At 51.5% G+C, this 23,673-nt stretch overlaps 1 protein-coding gene across 5 annotated transcripts in view; it reads left to right on the forward strand.

Moving 5' to 3' along the window:
* The window catches only part of LOC147102226 (integrin alpha-E-like), a 208,162-nt gene that overhangs the window by 106,553 nt on the left and 77,936 nt on the right, over positions 1 to 23,673 (forward strand). For all 5 annotated transcript variants that reach the window (XM_085964540.1, XM_085964539.1, XM_085964542.1 and 2 more), the window contains exons 19-20: positions 10,424 to 10,566; positions 12,726 to 12,883. In XM_085964540.1, coding sequence (XP_085820666.1) covers positions 10,424 to 10,566; positions 12,726 to 12,883 — 301 coding nt within the window. The remainder of the gene's footprint in view (positions 1 to 10,423; positions 10,567 to 12,725; positions 12,884 to 23,673) is intronic.

A 23,673-nucleotide genomic window follows, 5' to 3' on the forward strand; every position in this document is an offset into this window, starting at 1 on the left:
TCGGACTCAACGGGTGTGGGTTAATCGCGCATCGCAATCCCCGTGTCTGTTTTCGGGCCTTGTCCAATTTCTAGGCCACAGCATCATAACATTACGGCCACAGCATCGTAACATCAGACACAGCATCGTAACATCAGACACACAGCTTCGTAACATCAGACACACAGCATCGTAACATTAGATACAGCACCGTAACTTTACACACAGATCAAGTGATGGTGTCCCTTGTCCTCCATCACTGGCATCGTAACATTAGGGGCACGGCATCGTAACATTAGGGGCACAGCATCGTATCATTAGACACAGCATCGTACCATTAGCTACAGCATCGTAACATTACACACAGCATCGTAACATTAGGGGCACAGCACATAACATTAGACACAGCATCGTAACATTACACACAACATCATAACATTAGTCACAGCATTGTAACATCAGACACAGCATCGTAACATTAGATACAGCACCGTAACATTAGACACAACACCGTAATATTAGACACAGCATCGTAACATTACACACAGCACCGTAACATTGCATCCGGCACCGTAACATTGCACCCGGCACCGTAACATTGCACCCGGCACCGTAACATTAGGGCCACAGCATTTTTTTAAATTCGCTTATGGGATGTGGGCGTCACTGGCAAGGCCAGCATTTATTGCCCATCCCCAGATGTCCTTGAGAAGGTGGTGGTGAGCCGCCGCCTTGAACCACTGCAGTCCGTGTGGTGAAGGTACTCCCACAGTGCTGTTAGGTAGGGAGTTCCAGGATTTTGACCCAGCGACGATGAAGGATCAGCGATATACTTCTAAGTCAGGATGGTGTGTGACTTGGAGGGGAACTTGGAGGTGGTGGTGTTCCCATGCGCCTGCTGCCCTTGTCCTTTTAGGTGGAAAAGGTCGCGGGTTTGGGAGGTGCTGCTGAAGAAGCCTTGGCAAGTTGCTGCAGTGCATCTTGTAGATGGTATGCACTGCAGCCACGGAATGCCGGTGGTGGAGGGAGTGAATGTTTAAGGTGGTGGTTGGGGTGCCAATCAAACGGGCTACTTTGTCCTGGATGGTGTCGAGCTTCCTGTTGTTGGCGCTGCACTCATCCAGGCAAGTGGAGAGTATTCCATCACCCTCCTTACTTGTGCCTTGTCGATGGTGGAAAGGCTTTGGGGAGTCGGGAGGTGAGACACTCGCCACAGAATACCTAGCCGCTGACCTGCTCTTGTTGCCACAGCATTTATGTCATAGAGTTATAACGGCACAGAAGGAGGCCCTTCGGCCCATCGAGTCCGTGCCGGCTCTCTGTAGAGTAATCCAGTCAGTCCCATTCCCCCGCTCTATCCCCGTAGCCCTGCAAGTTTATTTCCCTCAAGTGCCTATCCAGTCTCCCCTTGAAAACATTGAGGCCTAGAAATTCAGTTGTTTGCGCCAGCCGCGAGTGCCTTAGGAGGAGGAGAAGCGGGGTGCTAAGCGGCTAGCGCCCGGGCGCAGCGCGATCTGCGCCTCTCGCGAACTTCAGTTAAGATTTAGTGGCGGCGCAAAACCTTTGCGCGCGCTCAGCTGCGCGCGCAGATCCTGACGTCATTTCATGGTGCAACGCCCTTTGTGCGCCCCAAACCGGAAATTCAGCGGCGCCCCTAGCGACTGGTAGAGGGGAACGGTTCCCAGTTGCTGCGGGGCGCGGGGGGCGCTAATTAAAGGGGACACCTCCTGCAGTATAAATGGCAGCCATTTTGCACCACTCCTTCTTTGTGAGAGACGGATCTTTGGAGAGAGACAAAGGTAGAGAGCTTTCTGGTTTGGCTCAACACTCGCACAGGTACTTGTGGCTTCAGGCCACAGCTTTGCACTTGTCTTTAACTTCAGAGTCATAGCATTGATTGGAAACATATAATGGGGGCTGCAATGGGTGGAAACGTTGGGCTTCTCCATTGCATTCAAAGGGCTCAGAGACGCCGTGAGAGAGTGCCAGTCATGGCCAGACGGAGAAGAGGCAACAGGCGTCGGCAAAGGAGGCCATACCCACCCAGGGTATACCGCCAGCAGTTCTCATATCTGAACATGTCTGAGGAGCAGTGTGTTCGGAGGCTGCAATTCAGAAGGGCGGTGGTCACTGAGATCTGCCACCTGCTTCGCGGAGATCTGCAGCCACAGCTGAGGAGCAGGACGTCTGTCGGTGGCAGTGAAGGTGACGGTGGCTCTCATCTTCTATGCCACCGGCTCCTTCCAATCCGCTACTGGGGACATTTCCAACATCTCCCAGTTTGCGGTACATTGCTGCATCCGCCAGGTGACCAATGCCCTTTTCAGAAGGAGACGTCAGTGTGGTAAACCACTGTTATTGTTTTCACTGTCGTTCACTACCGTTATCGTTATTGCACATTGTTACCTCCTGCTACTCACTGTGTACCTATGCATGCCTCAGCTGACTCCGCCTACATGACCTGGTATAAAGGTGGCTGCCCGGCAACCCACTTCCTTCTTGGAACCGGTCGTCCACGAGAGGCATGCTCTGTTCTTTAGTTAATAAAAACCTTTTCATTACTTTCCTAATTCATCGCCTTTTATGGAGTCATTGATAAGCGTATCAGTCAGTTCATCTCCTTCCCCATGACCGTTGACAAGCAGCAACAGCGTGCAATGGGCTTTGCAGCATTAGCGGGCTTCCCCACGGTGCAGGGCGCCATTGACTGCACGCATGTGGCTTTGCGGGCACCTCTCGAGAATGCCGAGGATTACCGCAACCGGAAGGGCTACCATTCGCTCAACGTGCAGTTGGTGTGTGACCACAGGCAGCTCATCCTAGCTGTCAATGCCCGCTTTCCAGGCAGCAGCCACGATGCCTTCATCCTGCGCCAGACTTCTGTGGCAGACATGTTCGAGGCCCAGCCTCACCCACGAGGATGGCTTCTCGGGGACAAAGGCTATCCTTTGTGCACCTGGCTGATGACCCCGCTCCGTGCGCCCAGCGCCCCCCTGAAGAGGGATACAATGAGAGCCATCAAGCAACCAGGAACATCATTGAGCAAGCAATCGGCGTGCTGAAGCAACCGTTCCGCTGTGTGGATCGTTCCGGGGGAGCCCTACAGTACTTGCCTGAGCGAGTCTCCCATTTCGTTGTCGTATGCTGCACAACCTGGCTATCCGCAGGACTCAGCCACTGCCAGCAGACATTGGAGGACCACCAGAGGAGGAGGAGGAGGAGGAGGGCCAGCACAGGAGGGAGGCAGAAAGTGCAAGGGCCGCCCGTCGGCTGCTTATTGCAAGTCGGTTCTAGGCCCCCTCTCAGGGAATGGCTGTGCCAATGGCAGAAGATGAATGCAGCCGCTCCACAAGCCCTCAGCCGAGCAGGGCAACCAGGACTTGCAAAATAAAGCATGGACAGTGCGATTTTAGAATTTTTTTTACTATGGTACCTCTGTGCCCTTCCCACATGACAAACTAATGGAGAGAAACCCCCCCCCCCCCCCCCCCAAAAACACAAATACACCCGTCTCGGCCTTTACAAGTAAAACAAATATACCAGTCTCGGCCTTTAAATATGAAACAAATACACCAGTCTCGGCCTTTAAATATGAAACAAATACACCAGTCTCGGCTTTTATATATGAAACAAATACACCAGTCTCGGCTTTTATAAGTAAAACAAAACATTTGGCCACACCTTCTACTTTTTCCCCTGCGAGGGTGATCCGTTTCGCTTCCGTGACTGGCCCCTACCCGCCCTGCAGCTCCTCCTCAATGGGACCCCAGTGGCTGCAGCAAGGCTGGGGGAAGGCTGCTGAGGGTCAGATGGTGAGACGGCAGATGCCCTTGGGGGTCGACCTGGAGGGGCCGGCTGCTGACTGCTCCAACTCTGCTTGGGCGACAGCAGTCTGTCCAACAGCTGGTGGCAGCTGCAATGGAGGAGTGACAGTGTTGGCTGCAGGAATGCTGCTAACCTGACAGATCACAGGCACTCCCTGGTCGGCTGAGACATTGGCACGCGCACGGGCCAGCACTGCAGCATGCGCAGCAATCTGCTGAGGCACAGACTGCTGGGCTGCTGCGGCACAGCCAGTGCCCCGGCGATGCCTGGCCGATCCAGCGAGTGTGGCAGCAGTTAGTGCCCGTGTGGCCCTGGTCTGTGTCTGTATGACAGCAGCCAGTGAATGCACGGCACGACTGAGCACTTGGCTAGAAGCCGCCTGTGAAGCAGCGAAGTCCTGCTGACTCCTGGCCTGTGCTGCACTGAATTGTTGCAGACTCCTGGCCTGTGCTGCACTGAATTGTTGCAGACTCCTGGCCTGTGCTGCCCTGAATTCCTGCACACTCCTTGCCAGTGACTTTATGGAGTCAGGCATCCTTGCCACTGCAGCCATGAGCTCAGTGTGCCTGCGCTCAGCCTGGACGCCCATTTCCGCTAGGAGCCGCACCTCATCTGCGCTCACCATAGCAAGACTGGAGGCCGCACTCCCCCCCCCCCCCCCCCCCCGGGGAGAAGGCTGCCGAGCTTCCCCACCCCTCCCGCGTTGCTGCAGGCCGCTGGTCCTCGGAGCTTCACTATCCTCCGACCCTTCCCCCCCCCCCCCCTGCTCCCCTCCAGGGAAGACGTGTCACCATCATGGCCATGGGCTGCCTCGGCTGAGGGTGTCCCTGATGGGCTGGCTTCCTCTTCCTCCTCCTCTATGTCTGACTCGGACACAGTGCCAGCTTGAGGGGCTGCCTCCTCACCTGGCGAGTCACCATCTGAAAGCAGGGAGGCACAAGAGTTGCTTTAGAGTGAGGACAGGGCGGCAGCGAGGGAGGCATGAGTGCTGCTGTGCACTGCATTGGTTCGATAGTGGCAAAGGATGCTGGCGTGAGGCGCAAGTGGAAAGGGAGAGGTCAAAAAGGTGATGACCTTACCATTGGTGCCCAGAACAGGGTCAGCATCTCCAGTGGCGACGGGGCCACTCAGCCGGCCTGCCATGATCCGCTGCTCGAGGTCGCTCAGCTGTTTCAGGTCAGGACGGCCTCCCCCAGTCTGTCGCTGCTGTCTTCTGTTATGCGCCAGCTTGGCCTGCAAGAGAAAGGACCGCCTCTAAGTACAGTGTCAAGCCCTGATCTTGCCCGCACTGCCTCTCATGTTCGACTAGCCCTGACAGTGTCAAGACCTGATCTTGCCCGCACTGCCTCCCATGGTCGAATAGCCCTGACAGTGTCTAAAGTCCTGATTGCGCAAGTGCTTTTCATGACAGTCACATAGCTGCTGGATGAGGGCTGGCCATTAGGGCTTTCAGACCTGTTTGGCCATAAAGTGAGGTGCACATGCAGGGATGAGGAGGATACTGGAAAGGGTACTCACCCTGACAACCCGAGAGAGGTCGTTGAATTTTTTCCGGCACCGGGTTGGTGTCCTGCCAACCACGCTGTTGGATGTGACCCTGTTTGCCACATCCCTCCATGCTTTCCGATATTCGGCGGGCAGCGGCCTCCTGCCATCCTCAGGGAAGAGGATATGGCGCCTGCGGTCCACTGCGCCAACCAGCAGCCTCAGGTCACCCTCGCCGAAGCGCTGCGCTCTCTCCCTGGCCTTCTCCATTCTCCTGGGCGTGGAGCAGTTCCAGAAGCAGTGTTCAGGCCTTGCCTTAGGGGTGCAGGGCGTGGCAGCCAAGCAATTCCACCCTCCCCCTTTAAGTGCTGACCGGCGCCTGACTGTCTGGCCTCAATGAGCAACTCGCCGCACCTGCGCTGCGCCCGCCTTCGGTGTTTGCGCCCCGGATCGCCGGCTTAGCGCCTAATGATAGTCGTGCATCGCCTGCTTTAGCGCAGCAGCAACCTCTTGGGGCGATGCAACTGAATATCGGCGAAGGTGGCGCTAAGTTGCGCCGGGCGCAAAAGTTAGCGAACGCCATGCTGTAGCGCCCCAAACGTGGCTATACTGAATTTCTAGGCCTGAGTGTATCCGTTTCCACCACTTCCGTCGCCAGGTCCTCATCCCCCTGTATCCAGCTTCTCCAACCTGTCCTTGTAGCTAAAATTCCCCATCCCCGGAACCATTCTGGTAAATCTCCTCTGCACCCTTCCTAAAGTGTGGTGACCAGAACTGGATGCAATACTCCAGTTGTGGCCTAACCAGCGCTTTATAAAGGTTCAGCATAACTTCTCTACTTTTGTACTCAATACTTCTATTTATGAAGCCCAAGATCACATATGCTTTGCTAACCACTCTCTCAATATGGCCCGCCACCTTCAGGGACCTATGCACATTAACTCCCAGGTCCGTTTGTCCCTGCACACTCTTTAAAAGTGTGCCATTAAGTGTATATTGCCTCTCCCTGTTACTTCTGACAAAATGCATCACCTCACATTTCTCTGTATTAAATTCCATCTGCCACTTGTCTGCCCATTCTGCTAACTTTTCTATGCCCTGTTGCAGTCAATTGGTATCATCATCACGGTTTGCCACCCCCCCAAGTTTTGTGTCATCGGCAAATTTAGAAATTCTACTCTGTACTCCAATATCCAGGTCATTTTATACATCAAAAAAAGCCGTGGCCCCAGCACTGACCCTTGGGGAACACCACTGTCTACCATTCTCCAGTCTGAAAAAAAGCTATTTACCACAACTCACTGTTTTCTGTCCTTAAGCCAATTCCTTATCCAAGTTGCCACTGACCCACCTATTCCATGAGCCTCAATTTTGTTAACCAGCCTTCTATGTGGTACTTTGTCAAACACCTTCCGAAAATCCATGTAGACAACATCCATTGCATTCCCTTCATCAATCCTCCCTGTTACTTCATCAAAAAATTCAATTAGATTAGTCAAACACGACCTGCCTTTCACAAATCCGTGTTGGCTCGCCTTTATTAACTTAAACCTCTCCAAGTGCCCGTTAATTTTTTCCTTGATTATTGTTTCTGAAACTTTACCCACCACTGATGTTAAACTGACCGTCCTGTAGTTACTAGGATTGTCTTTACACCCTTGAATAATGGTGTCACATTTGCCACTTTCCAATCCTCAGGCACCTCCCCTGCATTTAGGGAAGCTTGGAAAATTATGGCAAGCCCTTCCCCTATCTCCTCCCCCAATTCCTTTAGCAACCTGGGATGCAAGCCATCTGGACCAGACGACTTGTCCACTCTAAGCATACCCAGCCTTTCTAGTATATCCTGTCTATCAATTTTCACCCCTTCCATTGCTTCTACCTTTTCCACTTCTACGGATATTTTGTCAACATCCACCTCCTTAGTAAACACCGATACAAAGTACCCATTGAGTATTCTAGCCTTGCCCTGCGCCTCTAAGCATATATCACCTTCTTTGTCCCTAATAGGCCCCACCCTGCCTCTTACTACCCACTGGTCCAGTTAAGTTTCTGGTCAATGGTGACCCCCAGGATGTTGATAGTGGGGGATTCGGCGATGGTAATGCTGTTGAATGTCAAGGGGAGGTGGTTAGGCTCTCATTTGTTGGAGATAGTCATTGCCTGGCACTTCTGTGGCACGAATGTTATCTGCCACATATCAGTCCAAGCCTGAATGTCGTCCAGGTCTTGTTGCATGCAGGCATGGACTGCTTCATTATCTGAGGAGTTGTGAATGGCACTGAACACTGTGCAGTCATCAGCGAACATCCCCATTTCTGGCCTTATGCTGGAGGGAAGGTCATTGATGAAGCAGCTGAAGATGGTTGGGCCTAGGACTCTGCCCTGGGGAACTCCTGCAGCAATGTCCTGGGGCTGTGATGATTGACCTTCAACCACCACAACTATCTTCCTTTGTGCTAGGTATGACTCCAGCCAGTGGAGCGTTTTCCCCCTGATTATCATTGACGTCAGTTTTACTAGGGCTCCTTGATGCCACACTCGGTCAAATGCTGCTTTGATGTCAAGGGCAGTCACTCTCACTTCATCTCTGGAATTCAGCTCCTTTGTCCATGTTTGGACCAAGGATGTAATGAGTTCGGGATCCAAGTGTTCTTGGCGGATTCCAAACTGGGCATCAGTGAGCAGGTTATTGCTGAGTAAGTGCCGCTTGATAGCACTGTCGATGACACCTTCCATCACTTTGCTGATGATTGAGAGTAGACGGAGTTGGATTTGTCCTGCTTTTTGTGGACAGGACATACCTGGGCAGTTATCCACATTGTCAGATAGATGCCAGTGTTGTAGCTGTACTGGAACAGCATGGCTTGAGGTGCGGCTAGTTCTGGAGCACAAGTTTTCAGCATGATAGCTGGGATGTTGTCAGGGCCCATAGCCTTTGCTGTATCCAGTGCGCTCAGCTGTTTCTTGATATCACGTGGAGTGAATTGAATTGGCTGAAGACTGGCTTCTGTGATAGTGTGGATCTCGGGAGTAGGCCGATATAGATCATCCACTCGGCACTTCTGGCTGAAGATGGTTGCAAACGCTTCAGCCTTGTCATTTGCACTCACGTGCTGGGCTCCACCATCATTGAGGATGAGGATATTCATGGAGCCTCCTCCTCCCATTAGTTATTTAATGGTCCACCACCATTCACGACTGGATGTGGCAGGACTGCAGAGCTTTGATCTGATCTGTTGATTGTGGGATTGCTTAGCCCTGTCTATAACATGCTGCTTCTACTTTTTAGCATGCATGTAGTCCGGTGTTGCAGCTTCCCCAGGTTGGCACCTCATTTTTACATACGCCTGGTGCTGCTCCTGGCATACACTCATTATTGAACCAGGTTGGCCCCCTGGCTTGGTGCTAACGGTAGAGTGAGGGATATGCCAGGCCATGAGGTTACAGATTTTGGTGGAGTACAATTCTGCTGCTGCTGCTGATGGCCCACAGCGCCTCATGGATGCCCAGTTTTGAGCTGCTAGATCTGTTCTGAATCTACAACACAATGGAAGGTGTCCTCAGTGTGAAGATGGGACTTCATCTCCACAATGGCAGATGCATCTGTGACAGGTAGAGACGAGGTCAAGTAGGTTTTTCCCTCGTGTTGCTTCTCTCACCACCTGTTGCTGGCCCAGACTGGCAGTTATGTCCTTCAGGACTCTGCCAGCTTGGTCAGTAGTGGTGCTACCGAGCCACTCTTGGTGATGGACATTGAAGTCCCCCACCCAGAGTACATTCTGTGCCCTTGCTACTCCAAGTGGTGTTCAACATGGAGGAGTACTGATACATCAGCTGAGGGAGGGCGGTAGGTGGTAATCAGCAGGAGGTTTCCTTGCGCATGCTTGACCTGAAGCCATGAGACTTCATGGGGTCCTGAGTCAATGTTGAGGATTCCCAGGGCCACTCCTTCCCGACTGTATACCACTGTGTTGCCACCCCTGGTGGGTCTGTCCTGCCGGTGGGACAGGACATACCCAGGGATGGTGATGGAGGAGTTTGGGACATTGGCTGAAAGGTATGATTATGTGAGTATGACTATGTCAGGCTGTTGCTTGACTAGTCTGTGGGACAGCTCTCCCAATTTTGGTAGAAGTTCCCAGATGTTGGTGAGGAGGACTTTGCAGGGTTGACTGGGCTGGGTGTGCCATTGCCGTGTCCGTAGCCGAGGTCGATGCCGGGTGGTCCATCCAGTTTCATTCTTATTATGTTTCGTAGCGGTTAGTTACAATTGAGTAACTTGCTAGGCCATTTCAGAGGGTAGTTAAGAGTCAACCACATTGCTGTGGGTCTGGAGTCACATATAGGCCAGACCAGGTAATGACGGCAGATTTCCTTCCCTAAAGTGAACCAGATGGGTTTTTACGACAATCCGATAGTTTCATGCTTACCATTACTGATACTAGCTTTTTATTCCAGATTTATGTAATTAACTGAATTTAAATTCCCCAGCTGCCGTGGTGGGATTTGAACTCACCATTTGATTTCTGGATCATTAGCTCAGTGACATTACCACTACGCTACCGTTCATAACCGCATCATAACATTAGATACTGCATCGTAACATGGCACACAGCATCGTAACGTTACAAACAGCATCGTAACATTAGACAACATCGTAACATTAGACACAGCATCGTAACATTAGACACAGCATCGTAACATTAGACACAGCATCGTAACATTAGACACACGGCACCGTAACATCACCTAATCTTGTTTGCCTTTCTATACTTTCTTTCTTTATTCTTTTTTTCCATTATGATTTTTTTCTCCTTTCTGTTTGTCATTTCCTCTCATCGGTCTGGTCTTAATCTTTCTCAGATATGTAAATGATAGGTGCAGTGTGCATGACATTGACAGTGTAGGGTTTGGGATCAATAGGAGAGAACATACAATGTACAGAGTAATTGATGTTGAGGAGGAAGTTATGAAGCATTAACACAGTCCAGGATTGTACTAATACAAGCCATGATTAGGTGCAGTTAGACATGCCGCATATGTGAGTCAGTTTGTGGCTCTTTCCTAAAAGAAACTGATTATATTTATGCTTAATTTTGGTGCTTTAACAAGTTATGATGATTCTTTACAGCTCAAGACCAGTTATCAACATCAGGGTGAATGTCACATTTTCTCCGAAGATGGTGCCTCTGTCTTTCGCAACCTTCAATGGGCCAGAGAAAATGATTCGAGCTTCTGTGTGTTTTACTGCTCATTCAAATTTTGGATCATTAGGTAATGCCTCAGCGACACTGCAGAATGCAGAAGGGAATTTCAGCAGCACCTTTGTCCTGGTTTTGATGGGGACAAAAAAGGATGGGAGGAGGTTGGGATCAGATAGGAGAACATAAGACGTAGGAGCAGGAGTAGGTCATTTGGCTCCTCGAGCCTGCTCCGCCATTCAATAAGATCATGGCTGATCTGATCTTGGCCTCAACTCCACTTCCCTGCCCGCTCCCCATAACCCTTCACTCCCTTACCATTCAATATAACTTACAGTGTAACTTAGTGTACAGAGTAATGGATGTTGTGGAGGGAGTTGAGGCAGTAGTTCAATCAAGGGCTTTTGATAATACAGCCATAAGAGTATATCACAAACTAACAGAACCCTAGAAATGAACAGCTTTTACCCTGTTGTTCAGAAGTAACTTCCCTTCCTCTTAGGTGTCAGCCTTGGCTCAGTGGGTAGCACTCCCGCCACAGTCAGAAGATTGTGGGTTGGAGTCCCAGTCCAGAGACTTGAGCACATAATCCAGGCTGACACTCCCAGTGCAGTACTGAGGGAGCGCTGCACTATCTAAGGTACTGTTAAACTGAGGCCCCGTCTGCTCTCTTAGGTGGACGTTAAAGATCCCACGGCCATTATTCGAAGAAGAGCAGGGGAGTTCTCCCTAGTGTCCTGGCCAATACTTATCCCTCAAACAACATTACTATAAAAAAAAAAAATCTGATTAGCTGGTCATTATCACATTGCTTTTTGTGGGATCTTTCTGTGCGCAAATCGGCTGCCGCGCTTCCTACATTACAATAGTGACTACACTTTCAAAATACTTCATTAGCTGTAAAACACTTTGGGAGGTCCTGAGGTTGTGAAAGGCGCTATATAGATCCAAGTTCTTTCTTTTTATGTGATAAATCTTGAATTATTTGCCAACTTTAACATTACTGGATGTCAGCTGCATAGTACAGTGATGGATTCTGTTTGTGGTTTCTGCATCCAGCTCATTTTCAGGGGTGCCTGTTTGTGGCAAACGTATTTTTCTCCGGTGTTGTTTGGTGGCTGTCCCTTTAAAACTCAGTCACCTACATAGATAGCTTAACAGGCAGATAAAGGCAACATTTTCAAACAGGTTTCTACAGATACCATGTTATGAAGTTTGTTGTTGTGGTCTCCCTAGTACCAGGCTTGAGAGTGAACATAGGAACAACATAGGAACAGGAGGAGGCCATTTAGTTCCTCGAGCCTGTTCTGCCATTCAATTAAATCATGGCTGAACTGTGACCTAACTCCATATATCTGCCTTTAGCCCATATCCCTTAATACCTTTGGTTAACAAAAATCTATCAATCTCAGATTTAAAATTAACACTTGCTCTAGCATCAATTGTAGTTTGCGCAAGAGAATTCTAAATTTCTACCACCCTTTGTGTGTAGAAGTGTTTCCTAATTTCACTCCTGAAACACCTGGCTCTAATTTTTAGACTATGCCTCCTAGTCCTAGACTTCCCAACCAGTGGAAATAGTTTCTCTCTATCTACCCTATCTGTTCCCCTTAATATCTTGAAAACTTCGATCAATTCACTCCTTAAGAGGCATTGGGCAGGTAACTGGAAACATTCAACATTCAGGGCTAAAAATTTAGCTCCGTAGCACCTGATTTTTTGGCGCTACTGGTGCTGAGTCTGACCTCCAGGCCCCCCCCGCCGATCTTCATCCGACCCCGGTCCTGACCTCCTAGCCCCACCCGACAGCACTCCCGACCCCCCCCCAACAATACTCCAGACCCCTTCAATCTTCCTCCGATCCCGGCCCCGACCTCCTAGCGCCCCCACCTCCCGACAGCAATCCCGAGTCCCCAACAATACAGCAGGCTCCCCACCCGATCTTCTTACCTGACCCTCGACAGCCCTCCGATCACGGACTCTGAGGCCCACCCGTTCCTCCTCCAGACCCAGTCATTTATCTGGGAAATGGAGCATCAACTTGTGCGGGCTCCTACTGCAGCACCATCTACACGATAATGAGATCCGAGGCCCAAAATCCAACGCTCTCGGACCTCCACATTTGAGCGTAGCTGTAAGCACTCTGCGGGTAAGGCGCCCAAAAATGGATGCTACTGAATTTCTAGGCCTCAGAATTTGTGTTTTAATAATTTTATTCTGCATACTTTATAGATTTTAAGAATTCCTTTGCTAATTATACTATAAACCTGGATACAAAGCAGAAGAATAAAAGAGTGATGTTTACAAAGAGCGATGGAACTCCTGACTCGGTGTCTGATTCTGTGAGGATTTCATCTGCTATCTGTAAAAACTATTCACTCATCGTGCAGGTAAATGGGAGTGGTCCTGCAAAGCAGGCAGTGCTGTTTTTGTTGTTGTCTTTCATTTATAATCATGAGGTATTCATCTACACCTTCTCCAGGGCCTGAGTACACAATCTGAGCTAACACTTTAGTGCAGTACTGAGGGAGAGCTGTATTGTTCTGAAGAGATTTTAAACCGAGGTCCCATCTGTCTGTTCAGGTGGATATTAAAGATCCCATGACACCATCCCTTAACTAACAGCAAACACACATTAACTGGTCAATTATCTCGTAAATTGGCTGCCACATTTGGCTACGTAATCCCACTGATTATTCTTTATAAAAAAAAAGTAATTCATTAGCTCTTATCAAAGTCACAAATGACCTCCTATGTGACTGTGACAAAGGTAAACTGTCCTTCCTCGTCCTTCTCGATCTGTCTGTAGCCTTTGACATGGTTGACCACTCCATCCTCCTCCAACGCCTCTCCACCGTCGTCCAGCTGGGTGGGACTGCACTCGCCTGGTTCCATTCTTCTGTATCTAATCGTAGCCAGAGAATCACTTCCCTTCTCTTCTCTTCCCGCATTGTTAACTCTGGTGTCCCCCAAGGATCTATTCTTGGCCCCCTCCTATTTCTCATCTACATGATGCCCCTCAGCGACATCATCCAAAAACAGTCAGTTTCCACATGTACGCTGACGACACCCAGCTCTAACTCACTACCTCTTCTCTCGACCCCTCCACTGTCATCTAAATTGCCAGACTGCTTGTCCGACATCCAGTACTGGATGAGCAGAAATTTCTTCCAATTGGATATTAAGACGACCAAAGCCATTGTCTTCGGTCCCTGCCAGAGCCTACAAACTCTGTTCCCTAGCCACCAACTCCATCCCTCTCCCTACATCTGTCTGAGGCTGAAGCAGACTGTTCGCAACCTTGGTGTCATATTTGACTCTGAAATGAGCTTCCAACCACATATTCGCGCCATCACTAAGACCGCCTATTTCCACTTCCGTAACATCACCCGTCTCCGCCCCTGCCTCAACTCCTCTGCTGCCTCTAGACTTGGCTATTCCAACGCACTTCTGGCTGGCCTCCCACGTTCTACCCTATGTAAACTTGAAGTCATCCAAAACTCGGCTGCCTGTGCCCTAACTTGTACTAATCCAGTTCACCCATCACCCTTGTGCTCGCTGACCAACATTGGCTCCCGGTTAAGCAATGTCTTAATTTTAAAATTCTCATCCTTGTTTTCAGATCTCTCTGTGGCCTCACCCCTTCCGATCTCTGTAATCTCCTCCAGCCCCACAACCCCCTGAGATATCTGCACTCCTCTAATTCTGACCTCTAGAGCATCCCTGATTACAATCGCTCCACCATTGGTGGCCGTGCCTTCTGTTGCCTAGGCCCTAAGCTCTGGAATTCCCTGCTTAAACCTGTCCGCCTCTCTACCTCTCTCTCCTCCTTTAAGACGCTCCTTAAAACCTACCTCTTTGGCCAAGCTTTTGGTCACCTGCTCTAATTTATCCTTATGTGGCTCAGTGTCAGTTTTGCTTTAGAACACTCCTATGAAGCGCTTTGGGATGTTTTACTACGTTAAAGGCGCCATATAAATACAAGTTGTTGTTGGCGGTGGCTGTGAAGAACTTTGGGGTGCCTGAAATGTGTTATATAAATTAAAATTATTTTTCTGCAGTTCAGGGAGGTTAATGTGCCTAATGAAGATGATAGTGTATTATATAGAGAGATTATACCATATTAATATAAAGATATTAATGTAAAGGAGATTATACTATATATTAATATAGGGAGATTGATGTAAGGGAGATTAGAATATATTAATATAGGGAGATTAATATAAAGGAGATGATATATTAATTTTGTTCAAATCCCTCCATGGCCTCACCCGCCCTATCTCTGTAATCTTCTCCATCCCTACAACCCTTTGAGAAATCTGCGTTCCTCCAGTTCTGGCCTCCTCCACATCCCGATTTTCATCGTCCCACCATTGGCGGCAGTTCCTTCAGCCGTCTAGGCCCTAAACTCTGAAATTCCCTCCCCAAACCACTTTGTCTTTCCACCTCTCTCTCTTTAACACCTTACTTAAAAGCTACTTCTTTACCACGCATTTAGTCATTGTTCCTTATATCTCATTCTTTGGCTCGGTGTCAGTTTTTGTCTGATTACTTTCCTGTGTTTTTTATTCATTCACGGGATGTGGGTGTCGCCGGCAAAGCCAGCATTTATTGCCCATCCCTAATTGTCCTCAAGAAGGTGGTGGTGAGCAGCCTTCTTGAATACAATGGAGTGGCTTGCTAGGCCATTTCAGAGGGCAGTTAAGAATCAACCACATTGCTGTGGGTCTGGAGTCACATATAGGCCAGGCCAGGTAAGGGCAGCAGATTTTCTTCCCTAAAGGGCATTAGTGAACAAATGGGTTTTTACGACAATCCAGTAGTTTTGCGGTCACCATAGGATCATAGAATGGTTACAGCACAGAAGGAGGCCATTCAGCCCGTCGAGCCCATGCCAGCTCTCTGCAAGAGCACTTCAGCTAGTCCCACTCCCCCGCCCTATCCCCGTAGCCCTGCAAATTACTTTCCTTCAGATACTTATCCAACTCTCTTTTGAAAGCCATGATTGAGTCTGCCTCCACCACCCTTTCAGGCAGTGCATTCCAGATCTTAACCACTCGCTGCATAAAAAAAAGTTTTTTCTTACGTCACCTTTGGTTCTTTTGCCAATCACCTTAAATCTGTGTCCTCTGGTACTTGACCCTTCTGCCAATGGGAACAGTTTCCCTCTGTCTGCTCTGTCCAGACCCCTCATGATTTTGAACACCTCTATCAAATCTCAATCTTCTCTGCTCCAAGGAGAACAGCCCCAGCTTCTCCAGTCTATCAATGTAACTGAAGTCCCTCATTCCTGGAATCATTCTCGTAAATCTTTTCTGCACCTTCTCTAAGGCCTTCACATCCTTCCTAAAGTGTGGTGCTCAGAATTGGACTCAGTACTCCAGTTGGGGCCAAACCAGTGTTTTATACAGGTTCATCATAATTTCCACACTTTTGTACTCTATACATCTATTTAAGAAGCCCAAGATCCTAAAAGCCTTTTTAACTGCTTTTTCAACCTGCCCTGCCACCTTCAACAATTTGTGCACACATACCCCCAGGTGTCTCTGTTCGTGCATCCCCTTTAGGATTGTACCATTTAGTTTATATGTCCTCTCCTCATTCTTTCTACCAAAATGTATCACTGCACATTTTTCTGCATTAAATTTCATCAGCTACGTGTCTGCCCATTTCACCAGCCTGTCTGTCTTCCTGAAATCTATCACACTCCTCCTCACTGTTCACTATACTTCCAAGTTTTGTGTCATCTGCAAATTTTGAAATTGTGCCATGTACACCATGTCCAAGTCATTAATATATATCAAGAAAAGTGGTGGTCCTAGAACCGACCCCTGGGGAACACCACTGTATACTTTCCTCCAGTCTGAAAAACAACCGTTCACCACTACTCTCTGTTTCCTATTACTTAGCCAATTCCATATCCATGCTGCCATTGTCCCTTTTATTCCATGGGCTTCAACTTTGCTGGCAAGCCTATTATGTGGCACTTTGTCGAACGCCTTTTGGAAATCCATGTACACTATGTCAACTGCATTACCCGCATCAACCCTCTCTATTACCTCATCAAAGAACTCGATCAAGTTAGTTGAACACGATTTGCCTTTAACAAATCCGTGCTGGCTTTCCTTAATTAATCCACACTTGTCCAAGTGATTGTTAATTTTGTCCTTGATTACTGTTTCTAAAAGCTTCCCCACTACCAAGGTCAAACTGACTGGCCTATAGTTGCTGGGTTTATCTTTACACCCTTTTTTGAACAATGGTGTAACCGTTGCAATTCTCCAGTCCTCTGGCACCACCCCCGTTTCCAAGGAGGATTGGAATATTATGGCCAGTACCTCTACAATTTCCTCCCTCAATTCCCTCAGCGTCCTAGGATGCATCCCATCCACTCCTGGTGACTTATCTACTTTAAGTACAGCCAGTCTTTCTAATACCTCCTCTTTATCAATTTCTATCCTATCATGTATATCTCCACTACCTCCTCCTTTACTATGTCTATGGCAGCATCCTCTTCCTTGGTGAAGACAGATGCAAAGTGCTCGTTTAGTACCTCAGCCATACCCTCTGCCTCCGTGCATAGTCTCCTTTTTGGTCCCTAATCAGCCCCACCCTCCTCTTACTACCCTTTTACTATTTATATGCCTATAGAAGACTTTTAGATTACCTTTTATGTTGGCTGCCATTCTATTCTCATACCCTCTCTTTGCCCCTCTTATTTTCTTTTTCACTTCTCCTCTGACCTTTCTATATATAGCCTGATTCTCAGATGTATTTGCAACCTGACATCTGTCATACGCGCTCTTTTTCTGCTTCATCATATTCTCTATGCCCGAAGAGTGCGCTAACGGGGTGCAAAGCAACTAGCACCCGGGTGCGGTGCCGCCCACGCCTCCCGCGAAATTCAGTGGGAGGTTAGCGGCGGTGCGGCACTGCACCGCCGGCGATGACGTAATCGCCGTGCACAGCGCCCCGGCCACGATCTTCGGGAGCGCCCTCTGACTTACCGCCGGATGCTATGTCCGACAGGGTCAGGGGGGCCTACCTGCGGCCGGGGAGGCGCAATTTAAAGGCGAGGTGCGGGGCGTCCATTTTTGTTGCTGGCCGCCTGCCAGCATCTTCCTGCGCTCCCGTCCCCGGCCTCCTGAAATGCCCCCCCCCCCCAACGGAGTGCTGGCTGCGCTCCAAAAGCCCGGCACTTCTATTGAGTGCCGGGCTCTTTTGCCGGCACTCCCGATCCCCAGGGCCACAGCTGGGCCTCGGGTCACGCTGCGCAAGGCCCCTCCCCTTTTAGAAGGGGAGAAAGGCCTGCAATAGCACGGCGCGACGTGCTGCAGCGCCACGTAGGGCTGTGATATTGGCTCGCAGCGCCCCATTTCCCTCTTGGGGCGCAACCACTCAAGTTCCGGCGCGGGGGCGCTAATTTTTCCAGGACGCCCTGACTTTAGTTGCCCTGCCTTTCCCCCTAGTTGGAATGTACCTCAACTGTACCTGAACTATTTCCTCTTTAAAGGCAGCCCATTGTTCCATTACAGTTTTGCCTGCCAATCTTTGATTCCAGTTTACCCGGGCCAGATCCGTTCTCATCCCACTGAAATTGGCCTTCCCCCAGTTAAACATTTTTACTCTAGATTGCTCCCTGTCCTTTTCCATAGCTAATCTAATCTATGATCACTGTTCCCTAAATGTTCACCTACTGACACTTGCTCCACTTGACCTACCTCATTCCCCAGAACCAGATCCAGCAATGCTTCCTCCCTCGTCGGGCCAGAAACATACTGATCAAGAAAGTTCTCCTGAACACACTTCAGAAATTCTTCTCTTTCTCTGCCCTTAACACTATTACAATCCCAGTCTATATTTGGATAGTTGAAGTCCCCCATTATTACTACTCTATAGTTCTTGCACCTCTCTGTAATTTCTCTGCAAATTTGCTCCTCCATACCTTTCCCACTAGTTGGTGGTCTATAGAATAGTAGTGTAATGGCACGTCTATTATTTCTTAACTCTAGCCATATAGATCCTGTCCTTGACCCCTCCAGGACATCCTCCCTCACCAGCACTGTAACATTCTCCTTAACCAATACTGCCACACCACCTCCTGTCTTTCCTTCCCTATCTTTCCTGAACACTTTATAACCAGGAATATTTAATACCCAGTCGTGCCCTTTTTTGAGTCAGGTCTCAGTTATTGCCACAACATCATATTCCCATGTGGCTATTTGTGCCTGCAGCTCACTTACCTTGTTTACCTGATTCAATAATGAGTGTAGAAGAGCATGCCAGGAGCAGCACCAGGTGTACCTAAAAATGAGGTGCCAACATGGGGAAGCTGCAACACAGGACTACATGCATGCTAAAAAGCAGAAGCAGCATGCTATAGACAGGGTTAAGCGATCCCACAATCAACAGATCAGATCAAAGCTCTGCAGTCCTGCCACATCCAGTCGTGAATGGTGGTGGACCATTAAACAACTAACGGGAGGAGGAGGCTCCATGAATATCCCCATCCTCAATGATGGTGAAGCCCAGCACGTGAGTGCAAATGACAAGGCTGAAGCTTTTGCAACCATCTTCAGCCAGAAGTGCCGAGTGGATGATCCATATCGGCCTACTCCCGAGGTCCCTTCCATCACAGAAGCCGGTTTTCAGCCAATTTGATTCACTCCACATGATATCAAGAAACGGCTGAGCGCACTGGATATAGCAAAGGCTATGGGCCCCGACAACATGCTGGCTATCGTGCTGAAGACTTGTGCTCCAGAACTAGCTGCGCCTCTAGCCAAGCTGTTCCAGTACAGCTACAACACTGGCATCTATCCGACAATGTGGATAACTGCCCAGGTATATCCTGTAGTGTCCGCGCCTTAATAATACACGGACTGCAGGAGAACAATAAAACAGGTATTTACTGAACAGAGGGTACTCTTTTATTTGGACCCAAAAAAACCCAATTCGACTGTAAATAAACAAAAGTTCAACTAAAGCTTAACAAATCAAATTAAAATTTGGTTTTCCGTGTTGATGATGCACTCCAGTCCCCGCGGCGCCCACCGGTCGCGGAAATACTCAAGCGCACCGGCGGACACCGCGTGCTCCATCTCCAGGGCCACCCGGGCGCGAACATGGCCGCGGAAGAGATGCAGGCAATCCGGCTGGACGACCGCCCGCTGCCTGGACCAATTGATGGCTCTTTTAGCCAGGCCCAGGAGCAGGCCCACAAGGAGGTCCTCCAACCTGTCCGCTCCCCTCCGCACCGGGTGACCGTAGATCAAGAGCGTGGGACTGAAGTGCAACCAAAAATCGAGGAGCAGCCCCTTCAAGTAATGAAAGAGGGGCTGCAACCTCTCACAATCCATATAAACGTGAAACACGGACTCCTCCAGGCCGCAAAAAATGCAGGCGGCCTGGGAGTCCGTGAACCTACTTAAAACCTTATTGCACGGGACCGCTCCATGCAACACCCTCCAGGCCAAGTCCCCGATGGAGCAAGGGAGGACTCCCGCATAGAGAGCCCTCCATTGGGGACCTCCGCTACCGCCGGTCGGCAAAACGCCACGCCACGCCGTGTCCGGACGGTAGACGAAGATGGCAAAGTGGAGAGTGTGCAGGAGCAGCCCGGACAGGAAACCCCTCCCCGCGGAATGAAAAGGCACGGAGGGTATTTCCTCGAGACGGCTCAAGTTGTGAGGCGCCGGTTCCCGAGGGGAGTTTCGGGGCCGGGCGCCGATGAGGAATTCCGTCCGAACGGGGGTAAGCTCGGACGGGATCGCCCCACGTGCTTGAGCTGCCTCGATACACCTAGTGGAGTCGGGGCCCAGTGCCGCTTTTACCGATTCGATGGTTTCGACCGCGAGCTGGACGTTGGCCCAGGACAGGCGCCGCGCCAGCTCCTCTGGCGCCATCCAGCCCGCTCCTCCGCCATCGAGCAGGTCCCCGACTCTGGTCACCTTGCCAGCCACAGCCCTACCCTCCGCCAGCCGCCCGAACCCGTGTTCGTGGAGGTGCGGATTCCTGAGCAGCGGCTCCCAAAGGAGAGCCGCCGCTCCTGACGGGGGAGAGCTCCGCCTGGAAGCGACGTAGTTCCAAACCCATAGTAGTTCCTGGTAGAAGACAGGCAGCTCCCGCAGGCCGGCACGCCTGCTGCCCACTTTCGCAAACAGGAGCTGCGTGTCGTAATTGAGGCCATGCAGCTGGCGGAAGAAAAACGTCGCCAGCGCACACCATCTCGGAGGATTCTCGACGTACAGGTATCTCTGCAGCGTCTGAAGACGGAAAGTCGCAGCCTGGGTGCGAAGGCACACCAGCGCCTGACCGCCCTCCCTAAGCGGGAGACACAGAACCGCGGCAGAGACCCAGTGCTTCCTTTTGTCCCAGAAGAAGTCGATGAGCTTCTTCTGAATCTTGGCGACAAACGCAGGGGGAGGGATCAAAGTGACCAACCGGTACCACAACATGGCGGCCACCAGCTGGTTTATGACCAGCGCTCGACCCCTGTAGGACAACACTCGGAGCAGTCCTGTCCAGCGTCCTAGGCGAGCGGTGACTTTGGCCTCCAGCTCTTGCCAGTTCGCCGGCCAAGCGTCCTCGGCAGGGCTAAGGTAGACTCCCAAATAGAGGAGGTGCGTGGTGCTCCAGGCGAAAGGCCTGAACTCCTCCGGCAGGGAGTCCACCTGCCACTGACCCACCAGGAGTCCGGAACATTTCTCCCAGTTGATCTTGGCGGAGGATGCGTCCGAGTAAATCTGTTGGCATTCCCGCATCCTCCGCAAGTCAGCGGGATCCGTGACCGTGAGGAGCACGTCATCGGCGTAAGCCGAGAGGACCACCTCCACGCCCGGCCCTTGCAGAGCCAGTCCCGTCAACCTCTTCCGCAAGAGACGCAGGAAAGGCTCCACGCAAATGGCATATAACTGACCGGACATGGGGCATCCCTGACGCACCCCCCTCCCGAAGCGAAGGGGCGCCGTCAAGGCCCCGTTAACTTTAATCAGACACTCCGCGGCGGCGTACAGAAGTCGGATCCGGGCGACGAAATGCGTCCCGAACCCGAATGCGCGCAGAGTCCCGAAAAGATACTCGTGATCCACCCTGTCGAACGCCTTCTCCTGATCCAGGGAAAGGAAGGCGGCCGACAGACCAGCCCTCTGGGAGTGGTGGACCAGGTCCCGGACCAGATGGATGTTATCGTGGATGGTCCGGCCCGGGACCGTGTAGGACTGGTCGGGGTGGATCATGTGGGCCAGCACGGTGCCAAGGCGAGCAGACATGGCCCTGGCAAAGATTTTATAGTCCGTGCTGAGGAGGGAGACCGGGCGCCAGTTCTTAAGGAGGCGGAGATCGCCCTTCTTAGGCAGCAGGACAATGACCGCCCTGCGCCAAGAGAGGGGCATCTCCCCGGTCGCCAAACTTTCCCCCAGGACCCGCGCGTAGTCGCCCCCCAAGACGTCCCAGAACACCCTGTGGAACTCCACGGTCAGCCCGTCCAGCCCCGGGGACTTTCCCCTAGAGAGCTGGCGGAGGGCGCCGGTCAGCTCCGCCAGACTTAGCGGAGCGTCCAATTTTTCGGCGCCCTCCGGGCCAACCTTCGTCAGGTCCTCCCACAAAACTCTGCGCGCATCCTCGCTGGACGGATCCGGAGAGAACAGAGCCCCGTAATAGGCGCGGGTCTCCGCGCTGATTCCCTCCGGATCCGAGACCAGAGATCCGTCGTCGGCCAGCAGCCCCAAGAGCTGCTTACGGACCCCCCGTCTTTTTTCCAGCGAGTAGAAGAAGGGGGAGCCGCGGTCCAGGTCCCGCAGGAGCTGGATCCGCGACCTCACGTACGCGCCTCGGGACCCGACGAGCTGCAGGTCCTTCAGCGCGCCCTTCTTCTCTTCGTACACCTTCCGCAGGGCCGGGTCTTCGACGACCTGACCGAGACGGGACTCCAGGTCGAGCACCTCCTTCTCCAACCGCCCGACCCGGGCCTCCCGCCTCTTGGTCGACCCCTTCGCGTACTCCTGACAGAAGAGACGGATGTGAGCCTTGCCCACATCCCACCATAGCCTCAAGGAGGGGAAGCCCCCCTGCTTCCTTCTCCAGTCGGCCCAGAATCGACGAAACGAATCCCGGAACCGTGCGTCCTCCAGCAGCAGGTTGTTAAAATGCCAGAACACGGACCCCCCCCGCGCGCGCAGCGGAGCGAGCTCCGCCCACACCAGGTGGTGGTCCGTGCACGGCACCGGCCGCATGGAAGCTGCCGGAACGCAGGAGACGAACGCCCGGGAAATGTAGAGGCGGTCGATTCTGGACCTTCCTCCCCCAGACCTCACGCTAGTGAAGGCGCTGGAGTCGGGGTGGAGATTTCGCCAGACGTCCACCAAGTCGAAGGACCCAACCAGGTCCCTCAACTTCTCCATCGCCGCCGGGCTTCGCGGGGGACCCGAACGGTCCCTCGCCTCGAGGGTGCAGTTAAAATCCCCCCCGAGGATGACGCACTCGCCCACGTCGATGGAGCCCAAGAGAGCGGACACTTCTTCGAAGAAGCGCACTTGCTGCGCACTGGTCTGAGGGGCGTACACGTTCACTAGATGGAGCGGCACGCCCCCCAGGCGAACAGTGACATGGAGCAAGCGGCCCGGCACGTGCTCCTTGACCCCCAAGATCTCCGGCTGAAAATGCGGGGCCAGCAAGATAGCCACCCCGCTGGAATTGTTGGAGAGGTGACTCATGCTGACCCCTCCTTGCCACTCCAGGAGCCACGTGGCTTCGTCTCCCGGAACGGTGTGGGTTTCTTGTAGGAAGCACACCGCATACTTCCCGTCCCGAAGGACCGAGAAGTTATTGAATCTGCGGCGCGCCTCCCTGCTGCCGTTGATGTTGAGGCTGGCTATGGTTATCTTCATGTCAGAAGCATAGTGCAACCTCTACCTACACCTAACGGGGCGAGGAAGCGCAGCCGCTGGTCCGCCGCCACTTCCTCAGCAGCCCAGTGAGAAACGTTGTGAGCCGACGCAGCTCGAGCGGGTTCACACCCTCGTCCGCGCCCAAGATCTTAACGGCGGCGCGGACGGAATCGATGAGCAGCGCCAGCTCCGACCACCTGTCGAGGGCCAGCCGGACCTTATTGCGCTGACCCAGGCACGTGGCCATAAAATCCCGGAGTTCCCTTACGGAAATGAGGGGAGACTCGGCAAGG

This window comes from Somniosus microcephalus, chromosome 22 (assembly GCF_052327205.1).
Source record: "Somniosus microcephalus isolate GS21.2 chromosome 22, FLI_Smic_1.0, whole genome shotgun sequence".
Lineage (NCBI taxonomy): Eukaryota > Metazoa > Chordata > Chondrichthyes > Squaliformes > Somniosidae > Somniosus > Somniosus microcephalus.